Source organism: Malus domestica, chromosome 15, assembly GCF_042453785.1.
Source record: "Malus domestica chromosome 15, GDT2T_hap1".
Taxonomy (NCBI): Eukaryota; Viridiplantae; Streptophyta; class Magnoliopsida; order Rosales; family Rosaceae; genus Malus; species Malus domestica.
In genome coordinates, this window is record NC_091675.1 from 52,583,151 (window position 1) to 52,601,064 (window position 17,914).

Below are 17,914 nucleotides of genomic sequence, written 5' to 3' on the forward strand. Positions count from 1 at the left end.
AAAATAAAGTGAATTACACCTCAATTTTTTTATATTTTTAAATGAGCTCGAAAGGGGATGTCTTGGCGCGCCCTAGGCCCCTAGGAAAGAAAAAACCAGACATTTCACTCTCTCTTTCTCCACCGGCCATGGAGGAGACCGCCATCATTTCAAAACTTGAAGCCGCCAACACCGCCGGCCTTCATCCCCTCGTCGCCGCCTATCTTCAGCCGTTCACCGAACTCCAGAACCCCAAAAAAACCAAAAAATCAACCAAATCCCAAGACCACCAAACCCTCCTCCGCTCGCTCGCCAAGAAATTCCTCCCCTTCCTCAACCGCACGCTATCCCTTCTCCCCAAACGCCTCGCCGACCCCTCAAAGTTAGATGACAAATTTGCCCTCGAACTCTTCGATATTTACCGGCTCTGCCTCGACTGCCTGGCCGCCGTGTCCTCTGTGTTGTCCGCTTCGCCGCACTCGTTTCACTACCCGAGGGTGAGGATGGTGAGTTGCCTTGTGGCATGTGGGCGGTACAAGGATGCGGAAAGTGAGGGGTTTAGGGTTTTGGAGAGCCTTAAGGCGATTGAATGTGGGTCGAAGAAATCGGTGAAATCGTGTCGGAGATTTGTGCCGGATGTGGAGAAGGGGGGCGGAGATAAAGATTTTGGGTCTTTGGTGGGTGAAATTGTGGTGACGCTTGTGAAATGTGCGGCCATGAGTCAGAGTAAGGACAGTGAGGTGTTTGAGCGGGTGCTTTGTTTGGCTGAGGAGGTCATGCCGTGGTTCCGGTAAGTGAATCATCCGATTTTCGCTTTCCGTAGAATATTGCTGTTAGTATTTTGGATCAAATGTTTCAACTTGAAAAGCAGAACCCTGAACTTATCTGAAGCAGGCACAGTTTCACTGGCATTTTGAGCACTTAACATTATTTGTGATTTTACAGCAATGATCAGTAGTTTACTGATTGGTGTACCTGATATGAAATGTCTTAGGGTATTAGATGCAAGCACATGTGAGAAGTTGCACAGGAATCTGGTTGCCTATCTGAGTAGGTGTACTCAATTTTTAGTTGGGGAGCTATCGGTGTTCAATGGGGATCTTGTGCAAAAGTTCTGCATTTTAACCATGACTGAGTATGCTAAGTCGCCAATGAAAGACACAATGGTCAAGGTAGCCTATGTTTGATTCTATAGTAAGGATTGTATAAAAAATTTGATGCACGTATCTAATCAGTCCTTTTCTTTTGTTCATACAGTTTGCCCGTACGATATGTTCATCTTTATTCTTGTTTCAAGAGGATACATTCACACTCACTCGCATCTTATTTTGCTTGTTGGACTCCCTTGTCCACGAATGTAAGGTAATGCAGATGGTTTTAAATGTGTATTTTAGGATTGAGGAATGTGATTTGACCAAGATGTCTATGCTCATAAATCGTCAGTGCCCATGTCAATGTTTAGTTTCCAGATATTCGCTTGAAGGCTGAGCCAGTTTGTATTAGACATTTTGACCTATATTTCAACTAAATGGCAGAAATATGATCACATGCTTTTATTTGTATTCTTGAACCTTGGGATACCATATAATAACTAAGCTAAAGAAAGGTTTCCATATCTTCTGGGTTCAAAGTACTTTGGCCCTTTTGAAAATGTATGATGGCTTGGGAATTAGACATCAGATCATGCAGATTTTTTATTTGTTACATTTTTTTTTCGTTGTATCTACTTGGTATGATTTAGACCTCCGATTTGATTGCCTTTGTTTTTTTTAAGACACATCATAATTGTTTTCTTAATTGTATTATTCTTTTGGGTCAACAATCGTCTTACAATGGTATAGTTAGAGAATTAATTTAGGGCAGGTTTTCCGCTTCACTTTCATCTGAGGGAAATGAAAAGGGAAAAATATCACAGTGATTATTGAAGACCACAAATATTATTTGACTCTTTGACAAAAAAATAGAGAAAAGAATATTATATGTCTAACTGAATTGACTTTTATATTAATTGTTGTTTCTGCAAATAATGTAACAGTTTAGTTAATATTTATTAAAAAAATTGTTATTTGATCATAAAATAAAGGGAACTTTAACGAAAAGCTCTCGGTACTGATCACTTTAACAAAAAATCACATTTTTACACTAAAAAGTCAATCTTGATACTATTCATTTTACCCTTTATTTTGTCCTTATCGTTAAAACTCAAAGTTTTCAAGCCCTTTTCATTAGTTTTCCTTAAAATAAACAAGTATCAAATTTTCGGTAGAAGTGAACGTACATGAGAATATCCTAATTAAAAAATCATTCTAATTAGTAGCATATAGGTCCTTTGTAAAAGGGTGGTGCCATCCATGCACCATTTTTTACTTTCCACACACCCTCTGTTAATTTCTGTCCTTTGATCCTCTCCAATTCATTCAATTTGACGGCCTGAAATTGAGAGGAGTGTGGGAAAGGTAAAAAGGGGTGTTGGATAGCACCACCCTTGTAAAACCTTGGACTAGTCTCTGTGGTATTTAATCTGAATTATTTCATATTTTTAGTATACTAAAAGTCTCATGCAATGTATGTTTTAATTTGTTACTATCCCTTAATATATGAACACAACATGCTCTCTTTGGACCTTAATTTTGGTGAAGAAATTATATGACAGGGTCTCTAACTAAAGTTCTTGAGTGGAGGAGAACTTAAGTTAGATTTTCCACTTGTTTATTATACATTTTCATCAATTTTTTTTGGACTAAGTACTTTTTATTGTCTTCCTTATGAGAATTATGCTGCAACATACAGTTGATTACCAATTCATATGCGTAGACTTTTAGTACTTTCCCTTTTTACCGAGTTACATCTTGATGGCAACTTTTTATTTATTTGAATTGTACCTCATAAACAAGTGTTGCCTTGAACCTTATATACAATTTCTTTACTTTTGGAGGTGGTGCTATCTGCATATGAACTGTTTGGAGATAATTGCTTACGGATTTATAACTTGAATTAGTCAGAGTGATTACATTTCTGTAAACTTTGGCAGGCTGAAGTGGAAAATTCAGGAAAAGAGTTTGTTGAACTTATTGCTTATTGTGCCAAAAAATGTCAAACTACAAACACAAACCTTTGCGGTATTATTGGATCTCATTTAAATAAGTTAGCAGGTGATTTCCATCAGGTATCTTATTTATGTAGTTTGCTCATATAAATTTCACTAAACTGGCACTCATTGGCAGTGTTTGCATTTGTATTTTGTAATTAAAATACTACCTTTTTGTGCAGGCTGGAACACCTTTTCAGTTAATTCTGAGGGTTTATGCCACTGGATTGCACTTTGTTGATCGTAGTATGAAGTCAAAAGTTGGTCATTTTCAATCCTTTGAAGGTGCAATTAGAGTTTTGCTTGATGATGGGGACACAGGGAATCGCTTGTCCGGTTTGCTTGGTTCATTGAGAAGTTATTTCCAAATTGGCTGCAATGACGACTCTTTGTTATCCAATTCGCAATTGAGTTCGGACAGTGGGGACTCATTGAATCAAATGCAGAAGGATAGAAAGAACTATCTTCTGTGTTATTTTAATGCATTGAAATTCTTATGCCAGCCGCTTACAGAGTTTGTAAATTCAGGAAGGAAACAGATTATTACTAATAATGAAGCTGCTTCTGTTTCTACTGAAGTGTGCCATATCCAGGGTGCATTCCATCAGTTTTGTGACGTTTTTCTTTCTCTTAAAATGTGAGTCAAGGATAAGGTTCAGTGTTTCGTTTCTTTGAGTTCTATGAACACGTGACTGAAGTTGCTTGGTCTTATTGATCCACAATTTCTTCAGTCTTTTCCCTAACTACCGTCTTACAAGATTATAGTCAGTTGATGTTGCAAGATTTATCTGACATATGCTTGTGCCCAGGTACAGATGTACATATGAGGTGGATAGAGATGGATTTGATGGAAACAGCACCCTTGATGTTGCTCTGGCTGCTTTTACCCTCTCCATCATAACAAAGCTGAACATTCAGGTTGTCATTCTTATGATATAATGCTGAAATGGTCCCAGTTATTTGTTTTCTCATTAGTGAAATGTTTATTTCTTATGACTCTTGTACAGCACAATCTTTATTTTCATTACTATTAATTCGATATGTGTTTAAAAAAATAAGTTTTTTCATTGTTTTTCGTCGTTAATAAATATAATAAATGCAAATTTTTTTTAATAATTTTGGGTCATCAGTGCAAACTAGGTAATTGGCTTGCCTTTTTCTTATTTCAGAAGAGTGTACAAATACTTGAAAATGTCATCACCAGTGCTTGGATTCAACCTCATGGTCTAAAGCATCTATATGTCTCTCTGTACAATACCGGGGTACATTTGTACAGGAACAAGGAGCTAAAAGAGGTATTCTTTTACAGAATGAATATTTATGACTGGATGGCTTATGGTGTAGTATGAGAAGCATCATTTTCAGTCTGAAGTAATGTTGTTATCTTTATTGTACTTGGCTCTGTAAGTGCTTTTATGGTTTGAATAAATTCTTGCCATGCATCCATTCTAAACATTGAACCATATCTTGTTTGAAGTTTCTTTTTCTCTTAATAACCATTTTATACAATTAGCTTTAGTAATTTAGTTTGCTCTACATTTCATCAGAACTATTTTGTTTTAAGTTCCAAAGATGATTCCCAAGGCTTGGTTTGAGGTCCATATTAGATAGATTTGGTATTTTTTTTGTTTACATTGTGTTTAGTTATTAAAATTTATAGGTAGTAGATTCGAGAGGGAAGAGGGGGTATTTCCTTTCTCTTATTCTTGTTTGGATAGGCAGAAGAAAGACAGAAAGAAATGTTTAATTCAGGATTTTTTTTCAAAAATCAAGCACAACACAAATTTCATTTTCTTTGCAAACCTCTCATCTTTTGTCTCCATTCCGCTCCAAATTTTAGTGTTCAAATGAAAGAAGTTCTCTGTATTTTTTTTCTCTCAATTTCTTTATCCAAAAACACCATGTATCAAGAAAAAGAATATGTCTGGAAATTGACACATTTATTTATGTTGTCTATATGCAGAAATGCTGGAACTATGGGCTTAATATTTAAATACTATCGAATATTTGAGGGGCACCTCTGTATTTGTTTATATGTGTAAAGAGCCATGATAATCCTTTAGAGTTAGATACATATATTACACTGCTCAATTTGGGTAGCACCATAGCTGTATTGTCATGCAAATGTTTTACCTCAAGTATCTAAAGATGTTTGCTCTGTTGTCAATGTATTAAACTGCTCCCTGTTCAATGTGTTTCACGTATGTATATCCCTCAAATAAGACCATTTGAGGGAAGCTTTGTTGTCCCCACTCCTCATTGTAGTTTGATAGATCCAAAACGTTTATCTTTAGTTCTCCAACCAAAGTTCATTTTTTGCAAGGATGAAAAGCCCCTCAAATAAAACAATGGCATGTATATATTTGTGTGTGTGGGTACATAACACACATTGTGGCTGAAAAAGGGAAAACGATATCTTGTCAGACGGTTTGGCATGTTATACAGTCAGACTGAATAACTTAAAAAATGAGTGGTTCTTAAAGGGGATGATATAGTGTAGCCACTTTGGTATAACTCAAAAGCAGTTGATAAGGTAATAACGAAAAGTGAGCAATTTTTCTCTATACCCTTTTTGAAAGTTCGATGCTAGATGGATTTAATACCCATACAAGATGCGGTAGACCTTAAGAATAGGATCGCTTTGTGCTATATTTTAAGCTTCTAGATGAATATGTGCATCTGTACTTTCATTTGAACTGGATAGAGTTCCAGACAAGGCACTGCTTTATTTCTTATTAACTGAACCTTTTATCTTTAGAAGTTAGCCATGACCCTTATAGACAATCCAGGCTCCTGCTCTGTTTAAATATGTTTCACTCCTGTCCTAATTTAACCAAATTCAAGGAAATTTTCTGTTGTTTTTTAATGTTTCTTTTTGTTCATGTTGTCACTTTGTACAGGATAGATACTCTTTTTCAATCTTATTGGATAGGGATGTAGCTGTTTGATTGTTCTGTGAATTGCTGTTGGATTTTGTAGTTGTATGTGGATCGTTTATTGGTGGAGGCAGGTTTTTAATTATTTAAGCTTAGTGTATATGTCGTCTACTATAATTTCTCTATTCTTTTAATGAAATCTAGTTTCCTATGAAAAGATAAAACCACTTTATACCAAAAGCATTTTTGTACTTTAGAATTCCTTGTTGAGGCCTTTCTTTTGCTTGACTTTGTAAAGTACCTTTGCAGGCATCACAGGCATTGAACTTATGTTGTAAGGCATCATGGACTCGTGTTATACATCTTTGTGAGATGTTTGTACACAAACAAAGGGCGTCCGAGGTTGATCTGTCAGAAGATGCCATTTTAGATTTCTATAATGAGTGCTGTACGAGAAGTGCTTTTCTTTTGGACGTTCTTAATGAATTGCAGAGTTATGATGCGAAAAGAACTTTATTAGAGAGCCTTGAAAATTGGTCCATTGCTGCAAACTTGTTTGGGAGGCTGCCAGGTCCTCTGGCTGTGGTGAAGCAGTGGGTTAAGGTATCATCTGGAATTTCCTTTACTTTTCGTATTGTGTTTTCTTAACATCGTCTAATCATCAAATGTCAACACAAAATCTCATTCTAATCATCTTATAATTATGTATTGTGTTCACTTAATATGCTGTATCTGGTATCTTACTTTTATTATGCCATATCTAGATGGAATGTAAACGTTACAAGGATGTGAATGTTGAAGATGATGCTCCAACCTTATACAGTTTGTTATTGTCTTATAAGAAAGTCCCAAAGAAGATAAACGAAATCGTTTTGGAACAGGTTAGAACATTTTGTATTTCTTTTCAGTTGGAGTTCATTAAATATATTTCCCTAGACTTTAGGTCGCACTTGTACTAACTTTTCTCACGTCTACATTTCTATCTTGAAATATCAGGAACTTCTTGCTTATGAGGGAATGACTGCTGTGAACCCTAAGTTTTGTCAGAAAATGCAAATGAAAATTATAGATTTCCTGCTGAAAGATGTGTATGTCACACCAAATAGTTGGTTACAAAAATCAAGAATTTTGTTGAAAAAGGGAAGGGCATTAAGGCTTTCTGGAAGCAAAGGTCTGAAGGACTGTATTCAGTGTTTATCAGATGCAATATGTTTACTTGTAAGTCAATTTAGATTTTAGTTTATTTTTTGTTGTTTTTCCGAATCTTAATGACTTGCCTTTAGCGGGTAACCCTTTGATTTTTGGGTTTCTGGCTGATATGAATAAGCTACTGTATCAGAGTGAGATTTATGATGAAACCTGTACCCATGAAATTTCTCCTTGCCATCAATTAGCTGTGGCATATTGCTTACGTGCACTTTCTACCCAGGAAGCTGAACCCAACTCAAAGGTGTGAAATCACGAAAGTTATTTCCTAAGATTGAGTAATTACTGCTAAAAAGCTTTATATGCTGTTTATATATGCTTAAGTGTCATTGAATTTACAACATTTCCAGCTATTTGATTTGTGTTTGTTATGACTCATGAGCAGCGAGTGCTTGAAGATATCAGTGCTGCCATTAATCTATGGTTGGGCATTTCTACTCCTGCTAATTGCTCTCCGGCTGACAAGTGCTCCATGTTGTCTGAAAATACTATGTTGCTACTTTACAATGTCATTGATTTGTTATCCGCCAAGGTTTGTCCTTTGATGTTGTTGGTGCCGTAGGATCCACCTGAAAATATTATTTCTTTAGGACATGATTTTATTCTTAACAATGACAATGCTTTTGTTTCTTCATGATCTTCAGGGTTGCATGGACTTTCACAATGATATACATAAGCTTATGATTAGATTATTTAAATGGAGGAATGTCCCATTAGAGAAGTGCGTGGCCAGATTTTGGGAATGTAGGAGGATTAGCCATGCCCTTTGTGCCTCACCTGTAAATGAGACATTCATTATGAACTTATCAGATCATTGTGGTGAACTTTCAAAGTATGCTTTTTGGATAGATTCTCTAAAAGATTCCACACCATTACTATTAGTGTTCCAACATAGTTTCTCATTTCTGTTTCCAAACTTTTCTCGGGGCCCATGGAATCATCAAAATTTGTTTCGATCAGATATCACAATTGATGAAGTTAAGGAAGCTGCTTTTGAACTTATATCACAGGTCAGTTTCTCTCAAGTTGCCATCATGAACTCTTATGCCTTAATGACACAAAATAAATACATTTTGGTACTCTTCTTATAGGCTCCTGTATCGACTTGGTCTGCTTACATAGCTGGATATCTCTACTATGATTTATCGGAAAGACTTGTTTCAAATGGACGGTTAATTGAGGTAGTCTGCATTGGTTTATTTAACTTGATTTATTTTGGTTTATTAAATGCTAACAAAGTATTTTGCACTGTTAATTACTAGATATTGAGATGCTTTCTTGGTTTAAACAAGGGGATTCCTGCATGATGATTTTGTATTCATATTTCTTAATACTCTGTAGGCTCTCTCATATGCAAAAGAAGCTCACAACTTACGTGCTAAACTATTTGGAGGGAAATTTATGTTCTCTTCTGAGCGACAGCCCAAAAAGTACAATGAAGGGGGTATCTGTCAGGAGTTAACATATAGCATTCATGATATGCATATGCAAAGATCAGTTGCTAGTGAAGTTTGGCTTTTTGATACTAGTTCATGTGACCTGGAAAGCTATTATCTGAGTCCATGGAATGCACTTCAATGTTATCTTGAGAGCACTCTTCAGGTTTTTCTTCCTCTTTCTGTCAATCTTGTCAAAGTTCAAGTCTGGACCTATCTTTTACTAAGATTGGATTTGAATTTGGATCTCCCATATAACCTGCAGGTAGGGGTTATCCTCGAAATAATTGGTAAAGGAGCTGAGGCCGAAGGTTTTTTACAATTTGGAAAAGCTTTTTCCTGCTCACAGAGCTTGCCACTATTTACAATTGTTTTTTCTACTGTCTTGGGTATAACAACAACTCTCTTATTTCTTGTCCGTTGTCTCACAATTATTTCTTCATTCGCCCCTGGTTTCAAAAGAAGCGGATTGTAATAACTTGCTAATTCACTGTTAAATTGTGAATGTCTTTAGGAAAGCTTTACCACAAGCAGCAACTTTGGGATTTGGCGGAAAAGGAACTGCAAAGTGCCAAGCAATATTTTGGGGCTTGCAGCACAGATCTCTCTTGCATGAAATGCAGATTGTTGCTGGAAGCAACTGTTAATCAGAATCTTGGCGATTTATATCAAAGCATTTTTGAAAATACAAGAAGTACATCGTCAGATAAGTTGTCGCATGCTGAAAACCTGTACAAATCAGCCATTGCCATACTAAATCTTTCTGAGTGGAAAAATTCTGTTAGTTGTCCAGAAGAAGAGTGTGTCGAATGGACAATGCCTGGAAAAGCTAGTCTTAAAGACGTTGGATATTGTGCTAGCAGTATATATACTGTTTCTGAAGAAAAACAGCATGATAATAGAAAAACCACTAAGGAGGGCCTGAAAAGCAAGATGGATGCTAAAAAATGTAAAAAGACCAAAAATGCACCAAAACTGGTCGTGAAGAATCAGGTTTCAGTACCTGAGCACAATTTGAGGGTAACTCGGTCTAGATATCAATCTTCTCAGAACCAAAGCATAAGTGGAAATGGCATCGTCCAACTTGGTCCTTCAAAACTTCTGCAAGGAAAAAGTGAGTGCGATAGCCCTGATACTTTTAGCAAGAGGGAATTTCTATTGGATTTAAAAAGCTGTGAGGTTGCTTTTGGGTGCAATGTAACTTGCATTTGCAACCAAATGAGGTGTTGGCAGTGTCTTCCTGTGGAAGTTATGAAATCTGGGTTAGTGAAAGACTTAGTACATTTAAAATGGGAGTTTGTCCGCCGGCGTTTATTGCTCAGGCTTCTCACAGGATTAGGTAGGGGGCAGCTCTACGTTATAATCTCTTACTTTCTATATCTGCATGCATGTTCATAAAGTTGATGCATTGTCTATTGAATGAACTTCTGTTTGCACTGTAATAATTTCTCATTTCACCCATCTTTTAATGAAAATTTTGTTACTATTTTACCCGAAAGGAAAATTATTTAAAAATTTGATAGAGATTCAAGTCATGGCTCTTGCCTCATTTCACCACTGCCAGCTCATGTGTGTTGCCCTTCGGTAAGGCCAGCGCTGATGAGGCTGAGCATGGTGCCAGCACGAGTAGTGTGGGCCGAGGTGTTGATGGTGGTGGTCATGCTTATTGGAAAAAGGATGGACAATGCTTATTGTGTGCGTTTTAAGAGTGCGTTCAGAGACTTTTAAGAGTGCGTTCAGAGACTTTTAAGAGTGGATTCATCTGCATAAAATTGTCCTATCATATTTAATGCTATCATTAGTATTATTAACAATTTTCTTAGCACTATAGTTTTTTGCTTTTGAATTGCCAAACGTGTCATGATTTCCATACATAGTTGTGTTCTTGCATTTTGTTTTGCAAGTTATGGCTAAAGCATGAGATCCAATGGACATGGAACTTTGTTATGTGTTTTGCTTTAAAACTTTTTTGTTGCCGTAAAATATTTATTGATTAAATTTAGCATTTTTCAGGAAAATGCTTGGACAGTCGTGGTCAAACTCATGAGACACATGAAATTATAGTGCAAACTGTATCAGTCTTGGTCAGCCGAAACCCATTTTGTCCTATTACCTCAACTGTTCCATTGACTTCCTTGCTTGATTTAATGGGAAAGGAGATCCCCGGGGATGTGTTCTGTGTTGAACGGGCAGAAGTACTGTTGAACATAAGTTGGTCGTCTTTGAAGAGTTACTGTTCTAAGGAAACCAGGTAATCTTAATAGTAAGTTCTTATGTATGTCTATGCATGCTTATTGCATAAAAATGCCTTAATTTAGAATCAGGAGTATCACCGGCCACTTCCTTCTTAGTATAAAAGAGATGAGTAATGCCTTCAATTTTATTTTTCTTTTTGGGATAAGCTGCAATGGATTTATACAGTTTACCCATGCTCTTATGGGTACATGCAATTGCAGCAAACAATGTCGAAAAAGTTTAAAAATTGAAATTGTGTCACTTTCAGAGAAAATAAATCTGCTGGAAGTGCCCTTGACCTGCAAGAAAACCTTTTCAGAGACGGTGAGAGAGAATTTCACACAAGTTTTTTTTTCTCTCCCTCTCTCTAAAATTTAAAAGGAGTTAATAATTTGGAATGATAATCCGTTGCTTTAAGTTTGGAGCTAAACAGTCACATTTCAGTTTTACTAGTAGAAGAAAGGCATATTTGGAACACAAAAGCCCTTTTTCTAAAAAAGTAATAGAAAATCCCGAGTTGCCAGCTGAAAATGTGTCCCAGTAGCTTTGATATAAATTTTACTTAAAGAATCAGGGTGGCTAAGGATGGCATCCTCATTTTGCCTAATTGAAGAACAAAACTTGTTTGGTTGCTTCTCTTAACTGGCCCAAATGCTATTAGAAACAAAGCCATGTGTATATGTTCGTCTAATAAGAATTTTAGGTTTTCCAGAATTAGTATCATTTGTCTAAATTCACTTTGTGCTACTGTGATATCTGTAAACGATTGATAATTTAGCAAAAGAGCAATCATGTTGAGCATATTGTTTGTTTCTTATATGATGCTTTAGCACTGGAAAATTGTCCTAAAAGCTAGCTTTGAATTTTTTTTTTGCCTTTACAGTTGAATATTGGCTTTAACTAACAAATGGATGCCAATGTAAAGACCTAAGAAGAATTTTCAATTCCAAGGCAAATACCTAATGACAGATGCAAATGTTAACATGAGTGCATTGTTCAGATTTGTAATAGTGCTAACTGTTTTACTCTCTCTTGATTTTCTTTCACCAGGAGTATGTGCTCTGATCTGCCTCATATTCAGCTACCAAAACTAGTGTCTTGGTTGATGCTAGCTTTTGTTCTCTGCCGCGACGTTCCTGTACTTTTCCAGAAGGTCAAATCTACCTTTATATTCTTTCATAGTCCTTTCATTGCATTGGCTGTAGTGTTTTCATTGATATATCATACTCCATGTGTTTGTGAGTTGTTAATGGACTTTATTTTGATGTTAAGTGCATACATCACACTATGATAGTAAGGAGCAAATCCTGTGCCTTTGTCTTTATGAACTACTATATCTCTTTTGTTTTGTGACTCCTTTTTTTCCAAAAGAAAAAATAAATCATTTTTTTAAGCTCAAGTAAAGCTAGCTTCTTTTGAAAGGCATGTTGCAACATTGTCGTACTTGGCGGAAAGTAACCCTGGTTTTATTTTAATGTTACAGGGTCAGCTCTTGTCAAATTGGATTGCATAGTCTAACATAGTTGGGGATGTTTATGTATTGAATAGGAAAACAATTTCTTGGCTGCTTCTGTAACATTTAGTGCTTTAAGTAACTTTAGCCTGAACTGTGGCTTCTTTGCATTTTGGCCAGTTGAGTTTTTTTGGCTTTGAATTCAAACCTCTGGTCCTGCATGTAGTCTATTTACAAATGGTGGATGGTGACTCAAATGCCTAAAAAGTAATCTGGAACATCCTGTTAACCATAATTTCTACAGGAATTATTTTGAACTTGCAATCCATTGCGTTCCATGTTTTTTAAAAGGGAGGTCCATTTTATGATGGGATTGTATTACTACATTGAGTCATGCAGTCCAAAAAGTTGGTCGACGGTTTGTAGAGGAATGCTATGGTCGACGGTTTGTAGAGGAATGCTATGGAGCCTTTGAAAGATTGATCTGTCCTAGGTTCATACTATACTGTGTTTGTTACAGAATATATAGATTTAAGAGGATCTTGTGGTATGCTTTCCTTCATTTAAAATATTTCCTATGGCTTTATGAGTAAGTTCAGTTGTATTTATTGGATTCTGTAAACATGACAGAAGAGCTCAGATTGTTTTTTATTGTCACTGCCACATCATTTAAGTTCACTTGTGTTGTTTTGTTTTGTTAAAATTTGAATACAGGTGGATGATCACGGCGTTGTAATGGTAGCTGACTTATTTTGTTTAGAGTTTTAGTTCTTGGGTTTAGTTCCTTATCTGTGAAAAACTTAAATAATAACCGCATTTAATTTGGATGTTATGGATTTGAGTTTCTTCTATTACAAATCCAAGTGTCTTCCTATATTTTTTGTCGTTTTGCTTTTATTTGGTTTCCATAATGTTGTCATTATTCAAGATGATTGACTTTTGGTGCTAAACAGGTTTCCAGATTGCTTGCCGCTATATTTGTGCTTTCTACCTCAAGTGATCTTTTTTCTTTGTCATCTTCTTCTAAAACTCTCCGCGAAAACCATTGGGCTTCTTATTTCCATCAAGCTTCACTTGGCACTCATCTTAGTTGCCAATTTTTCACAAATATATCTGGGATATGTAATGTTCAGCACCTTGTAAACACTGAGGTATGTTTACACACTTTGATTCTGTTTATTTAGTCTATCTATGTAAGCAATAATCAAGCTACATACATACTAATAAATCTATATGAGAGATTTTAAACTTGGGGGCTTACATCAATTACTTGAATGTCTTAGCTCCCAAGATAAATGCAAATGGTATATTTTCTGGTTGCACGCTCATCGTTCTGTTCTTGGGTAATTATGAACAAGTTTTGTCACCACTTGGATATCTTGTTTAGTACTGAAATGAACCATCATTTGGACATTACCTCCCTACTGCTGTGAATGCATGTTGGAATTTGCTTTTATGGCTCTCTAATCTTCATATTGTGTTCTGCTAATTAGCATTCCAGATTGTTGTATTTGCATAGCAAACCCAATGTTTAATTCCTTTATTTAACACATACTAATAAGTTAATGTTGTTAAAAATCCTTATTTTCAGGGTTCACATGTTCCTGGCTCAACTTGTTTGGGATCAGAAAAAAAGAATTTACTCAGGTTGTGTTTGTCACGTTACAAAATTGGTGGTGTCTGTCATTGAACCATTCTAACACGATTTGTTCGTATCTGATGCAGGCTTGCACCTGAGTCTATTCAAGAACTTGAAGGATTTGTAACACTGTTTTTTGCCGGCCTTCCTTGCACAACAATTATCTGTATAAGTTTGCTCGGAAGCCCTTATGCTAGTTTCCTACAGGAGCTGTTGTCCTTTCATACTTGTGTTCATGCATGGATTCTTGTATCACGCTTGAACTTGAAGAGTCAACCTATTGTTATGCTTCTACCTGTGGATTCAGTATTAGAAGGTAATTTTTTAATGTAGGTAGGCATGAATTCAGAAGTTCGTAGCATGTCTTGCACTGATTAACACTTGCAGTAATTTGTTTATGTTAAATTTACTCAGGAGATTCCTCCGATGATACAAGTTCTGGTTCTGTTAGTGTTTCTGACGGAAAGGTTGGAAAGCGTTGGTGCTGCCCATGGGGTTCCACTGTGGTTGATAGGGTAGCTCCAGAATTTAGAATGATATTGGAGGAGAGTTATTTGTCATCTTCAATCGAAGAAGAAGAAGATACAAAAGAGAATAGGGCGTTATGGTGGATGTGGAGAAATAAGCTTGATCGTCGCCTCTGTAAATTGTTGAAGTAGGTTTCTCTTTCCTCTCTTTGTATGCAAACTTTCGTGGGCTTAATTGTGCGACTCGTGAATGTCCACCAACCTATTTTATTTTTATTGGATTTTGTTGAGATAATGAGTTTAGATTTGGGTTTTCAATCTATATATTCTGTTAATGGCAGTAGAATTTTTATGAAAACGAAATTCTGTACTTTGTTTAATGTTTTAACATTAGACAATTTGGAGAACTATCACTTGGCGCTCATGGTGTTATGTCTTCATGCACCAGGAACTTAGAAGATTTATGGTTTGGTCCTTGGAAATATTTGCTTCTGGGAGAATCGTCAAACTGCAAGCAGCTGGACTTGGTACATAAGAAGCTGGCGCGGGATTTGAAATCTAAGTGCAAAATGGACATAGATGAGAGTCTTCTGAAAGTCATTCTTGGGGGTTCCAAATATGCCTTTGAAGGTGGAGGCGCATATGTTTCACAGCTTTGTTTCAAGAAAGGTTGCTATATTGGTAAAGCTGGATGTTCCGAGGAAAATAAGTGGTTGGCGTCAACTAATGAATCTAATGGTTATCAGAAACTATCTGAGTTGGCTTTCCAACTAATACAGGGAGCAGTGAATGAGCTTGAAGGGCTAGATACTGTAAATAGAGAGCCCATCATTCTAGTGCTGGACTTCGAGGTGCAGGTATGTGCTTGGTTTCTCTGTTTTCTACTTATTTAGAGAGGTTTCTTGCAAAGTTATGAGCCAAATGTTTTTCTTCTCTGAATATTATCTTCTAAATTGAGCAAAGCATGGATGGTCAACAAATTCTGTAGTTTTCTATAATGAAATAAAGGGGTGTCGGAATACCAAGAAATTACTTAGTATAAAAAGAGTTGTCAACCATTTTGATCAATATAATTCATTATATATTATGATTATCCTAGTCTTTCCCTCGATTTCCTACATAACTCTAGATGGTCATCAACCATTTTGGTCTAATTGTCGTTAACTTGTTAGTCATTTTAAGGCACTTGGAAAAGGGAAAAAATCCAAAGTTTTGTGGGGTTGCCTGGTATCGGCAATTTTTTGGAATATATGGCTGGAACGCAACAGAAGGATTTTTGAAGACTATACTGGAGTGGGGGCAGAAGTACTTTGGGGGAGAGTAAAATATTGGGCATCTTTTTGGGCTTCGGTTACTAAAGAGTTTAATAATTGCTCTCTATCTCAAATATTGTGGGATTTGTTAGCAGCAGTTAAGTGAGCTAGGTCTAGAATTGGCTACTGTAGCCAAATCCTATTGGGATTTTCCTTTCTAATTTGTTGGTGGACTTCTTATCCACTTCTATGTTTTTCACTATTCTTTAATAAAATTGTTTCTTCTCAAAAAAAAACAAAGGTTAGCCCTGGGCAACCCCTAAGCTATTTTTTGTCTCTTGAAAGTTTGTGCTAGATGATTGTATGTGTGGAGCATATAGTGAGTGTGTCATCTCATGAAACTGCTCTTAGTTGATTATTCATGTTTTTGTAATCCAAGGTCAATTCAAGACAAAATAGCTTGTTTTTTTTTCTCCTTTCTTTTTTGCACAAGGCAGTATACGAAATTCAAGAGAACTTTCTTGGTTTTCTTTTTGCTAAATAGGCAATTAGCAGCATACACTTTTCTGTATAAAACCTGATACCTTTCCATTTCTCCAATACACCTATCATCATTTAAATAAGCTGATTAAATGATGATTAACAGATGCTTCCTTGGGAGAATATACCAATACTAAGAAACCAGGAGGCTTATCGCATGCCTTCTATTGGGAGCATCTTTGCAACGCTGGAGAAGAATTACCATCAAGATAAAGTTGCAAGTAGTACTAAGAAACCAGGGGGCTTATCGCATGCCTTATGTCAGAAGGCTTCATTCCCTTTGATTGATCCATTGGATGCATTTTATCTCCTGAACCCAGGTGGTGATCTAGGTATCACACAAATTGAATTTGAGGAGTGGTTCAGAGATCAAAATTTGGAGGTAATATCCTGGTTTCTGTTTTTCTCTTTCCAACTATCGCAGACGTATGTGTTCTATAATTGGGGAATTCTGAAACATTCCTCACCAGAGTCTGAATTAGATGCATGAGGATGTGGCATATTTTATCTATATACATATAAACACAAATCTATATGTTTCCGTAACCTTTCATTTTAATACCCTGCACAGGGGAAGGCTGGATGTGCACCCCCAGCTGAAGAATTGGCAGAAGCCTTGAAAAGCCATGACCTCTTTATATATATCGGCCATGGAAGTGGTACGTTTGATTATATTATACTTTACTATTTACATTTATATATATCGGCCATGGAAGTGTTGCGTTTAATTTGATTATTTGATTATTTGATTATAAGTATACTTATTATTCTGGTTTTTTATTATTTGGCATAAAAAGTTTTTAAAACATCAAACCGAACATTTGTCTGTATGTCTTGTGGTACAGGGGTGAACTATATTCCCATGCATCAGATTCAGAGTCTGGAAAATTGTGCTGCTACTCTTTTGATGGGATGTAGTAGTGGTTGTCTGACACTGAATGGTTGTTATGTTCCACACGGTCCCGCACTATCTTATCTGCTGGCTGGTTCTCCTGTCATTATTGGAAATTTATGGGAAGTGACGGACAAGGACATCAACCGATTTGCAAAGGCCATGCTTGATGGTTGGCTAAAAGAAAGATCGAGTTCCTCTGAGGGTTGCGCCCAATGCAAAGTAGCAGAAGAATTTGAGGCATTGAGCATTACGGGCTGTCCAGGTATTGCCAAGAAGAAAGTCTCGAGGAAGAAATTGCCTGAAGCTTGTGAAAGTGATCCAATGACGATTTCTTGTGATCATAGGCCGAAGATTGGATCATTCGCAAGTCAAGCTCGTGAAGCTTGCAGTCTTCCTTTCTTGATTGGAGCATCACCAGTATGTTATGGTGTTCCTACGGGCATAAGGAGAAAAGATTTGTAGCACCATATCATGTGGAAAATGGCATGCCCTCCAAGTTCATCAATGCCGCGGGCTTTAAGTTTCAAGTCCGATTTTAGCAACCAGTTATAGGCTGGAAACTTAAGGTGTGTGTTCTAACAAGAATCAACAAACATGTTGTCTAGTATACATGTCAATACGCACTAATTTCCTTTGATTACATGTATTTTGGCCTCTTTTTTTGCGCCATTTATAGCACAGTTCAGAAATGCTGGAATTCGGACATAGTTTTTCGTTTTATCGGCAGTTGCCGTGCTGTTGAACTATTAGAACGCTGGTAGGGAAATGACAAATCTGTACATGACTTTCATTTCTTCTGTTTAGCTGAGAAATTTTTTCCTATTTCCACTTTGTTGAATGGAAACCT

The 17,914-nt window shown here is 36.5% G+C and overlaps 1 protein-coding gene across 3 annotated transcripts; it reads left to right on the forward strand.

Annotated features, from left to right (window-relative positions):
* Positions 1–43: 43 nt before the first annotated feature.
* LOC103425344 (separase) lies at positions 44–17,889 on the forward strand. 3 transcript variants are annotated; one of them, XM_070814237.1, is made up of 27 exons: positions 44–769; positions 974–1,151; positions 1,237–1,341; positions 3,011–3,145; positions 3,250–3,704; positions 3,877–3,985; positions 4,237–4,362; positions 6,253–6,546; positions 6,708–6,824; positions 6,940–7,161; positions 7,283–7,393; positions 7,535–7,681; positions 7,794–8,159; positions 8,241–8,330; positions 8,491–8,751; positions 8,851–8,974; positions 9,100–9,924; positions 10,599–10,836; positions 11,871–11,973; positions 13,227–13,424; positions 13,865–13,920; positions 13,999–14,228; positions 14,327–14,567; positions 14,828–15,236; positions 16,279–16,554; positions 16,744–16,831; positions 17,018–17,889. In XM_070814237.1, the coding sequence occupies exons 1-27, from the start codon at positions 129–131 to the stop codon at positions 17,527–17,529; spliced, it is 6,657 nt and encodes a 2,218-aa protein (XP_070670338.1). In that variant the 5' UTR covers positions 44–128; the 3' UTR covers positions 17,530–17,889. The 3 variants fall into 3 exon arrangements, with proteins under 3 accessions (XP_070670338.1, XP_070670339.1, XP_070670340.1); XM_070814238.1 differs by having other exon boundaries at positions 3,883–3,985; XM_070814239.1 differs by lacking the exons at positions 44–769; positions 974–1,151; positions 1,237–1,341 and having other exon boundaries at positions 3,013–3,131.
* The last annotated feature ends 25 nt before the right edge of the window (positions 17,890–17,914 follow it).

Excerpts from the sequence above, each read along its gene's own strand:
- LOC103425344 (XM_070814237.1), top strand. The coding sequence starts at position 129 with ATGGAGGAGACCGCCATCATTTCAAAACTTGAAGCCGCCAACACCGCC. Across the intron at positions 3,986-4,236 it reads TAACAAAGCTGAACATTCAG|AAGAGTGTACAAATACTTGA; the intron begins GTTGTCATTCTT and ends TTCTTATTTCAG. Across the intron at positions 13,921-13,998 it reads GAAAAAAAGAATTTACTCAG|GCTTGCACCTGAGTCTATTC; the intron begins GTTGTGTTTGTC and ends TATCTGATGCAG.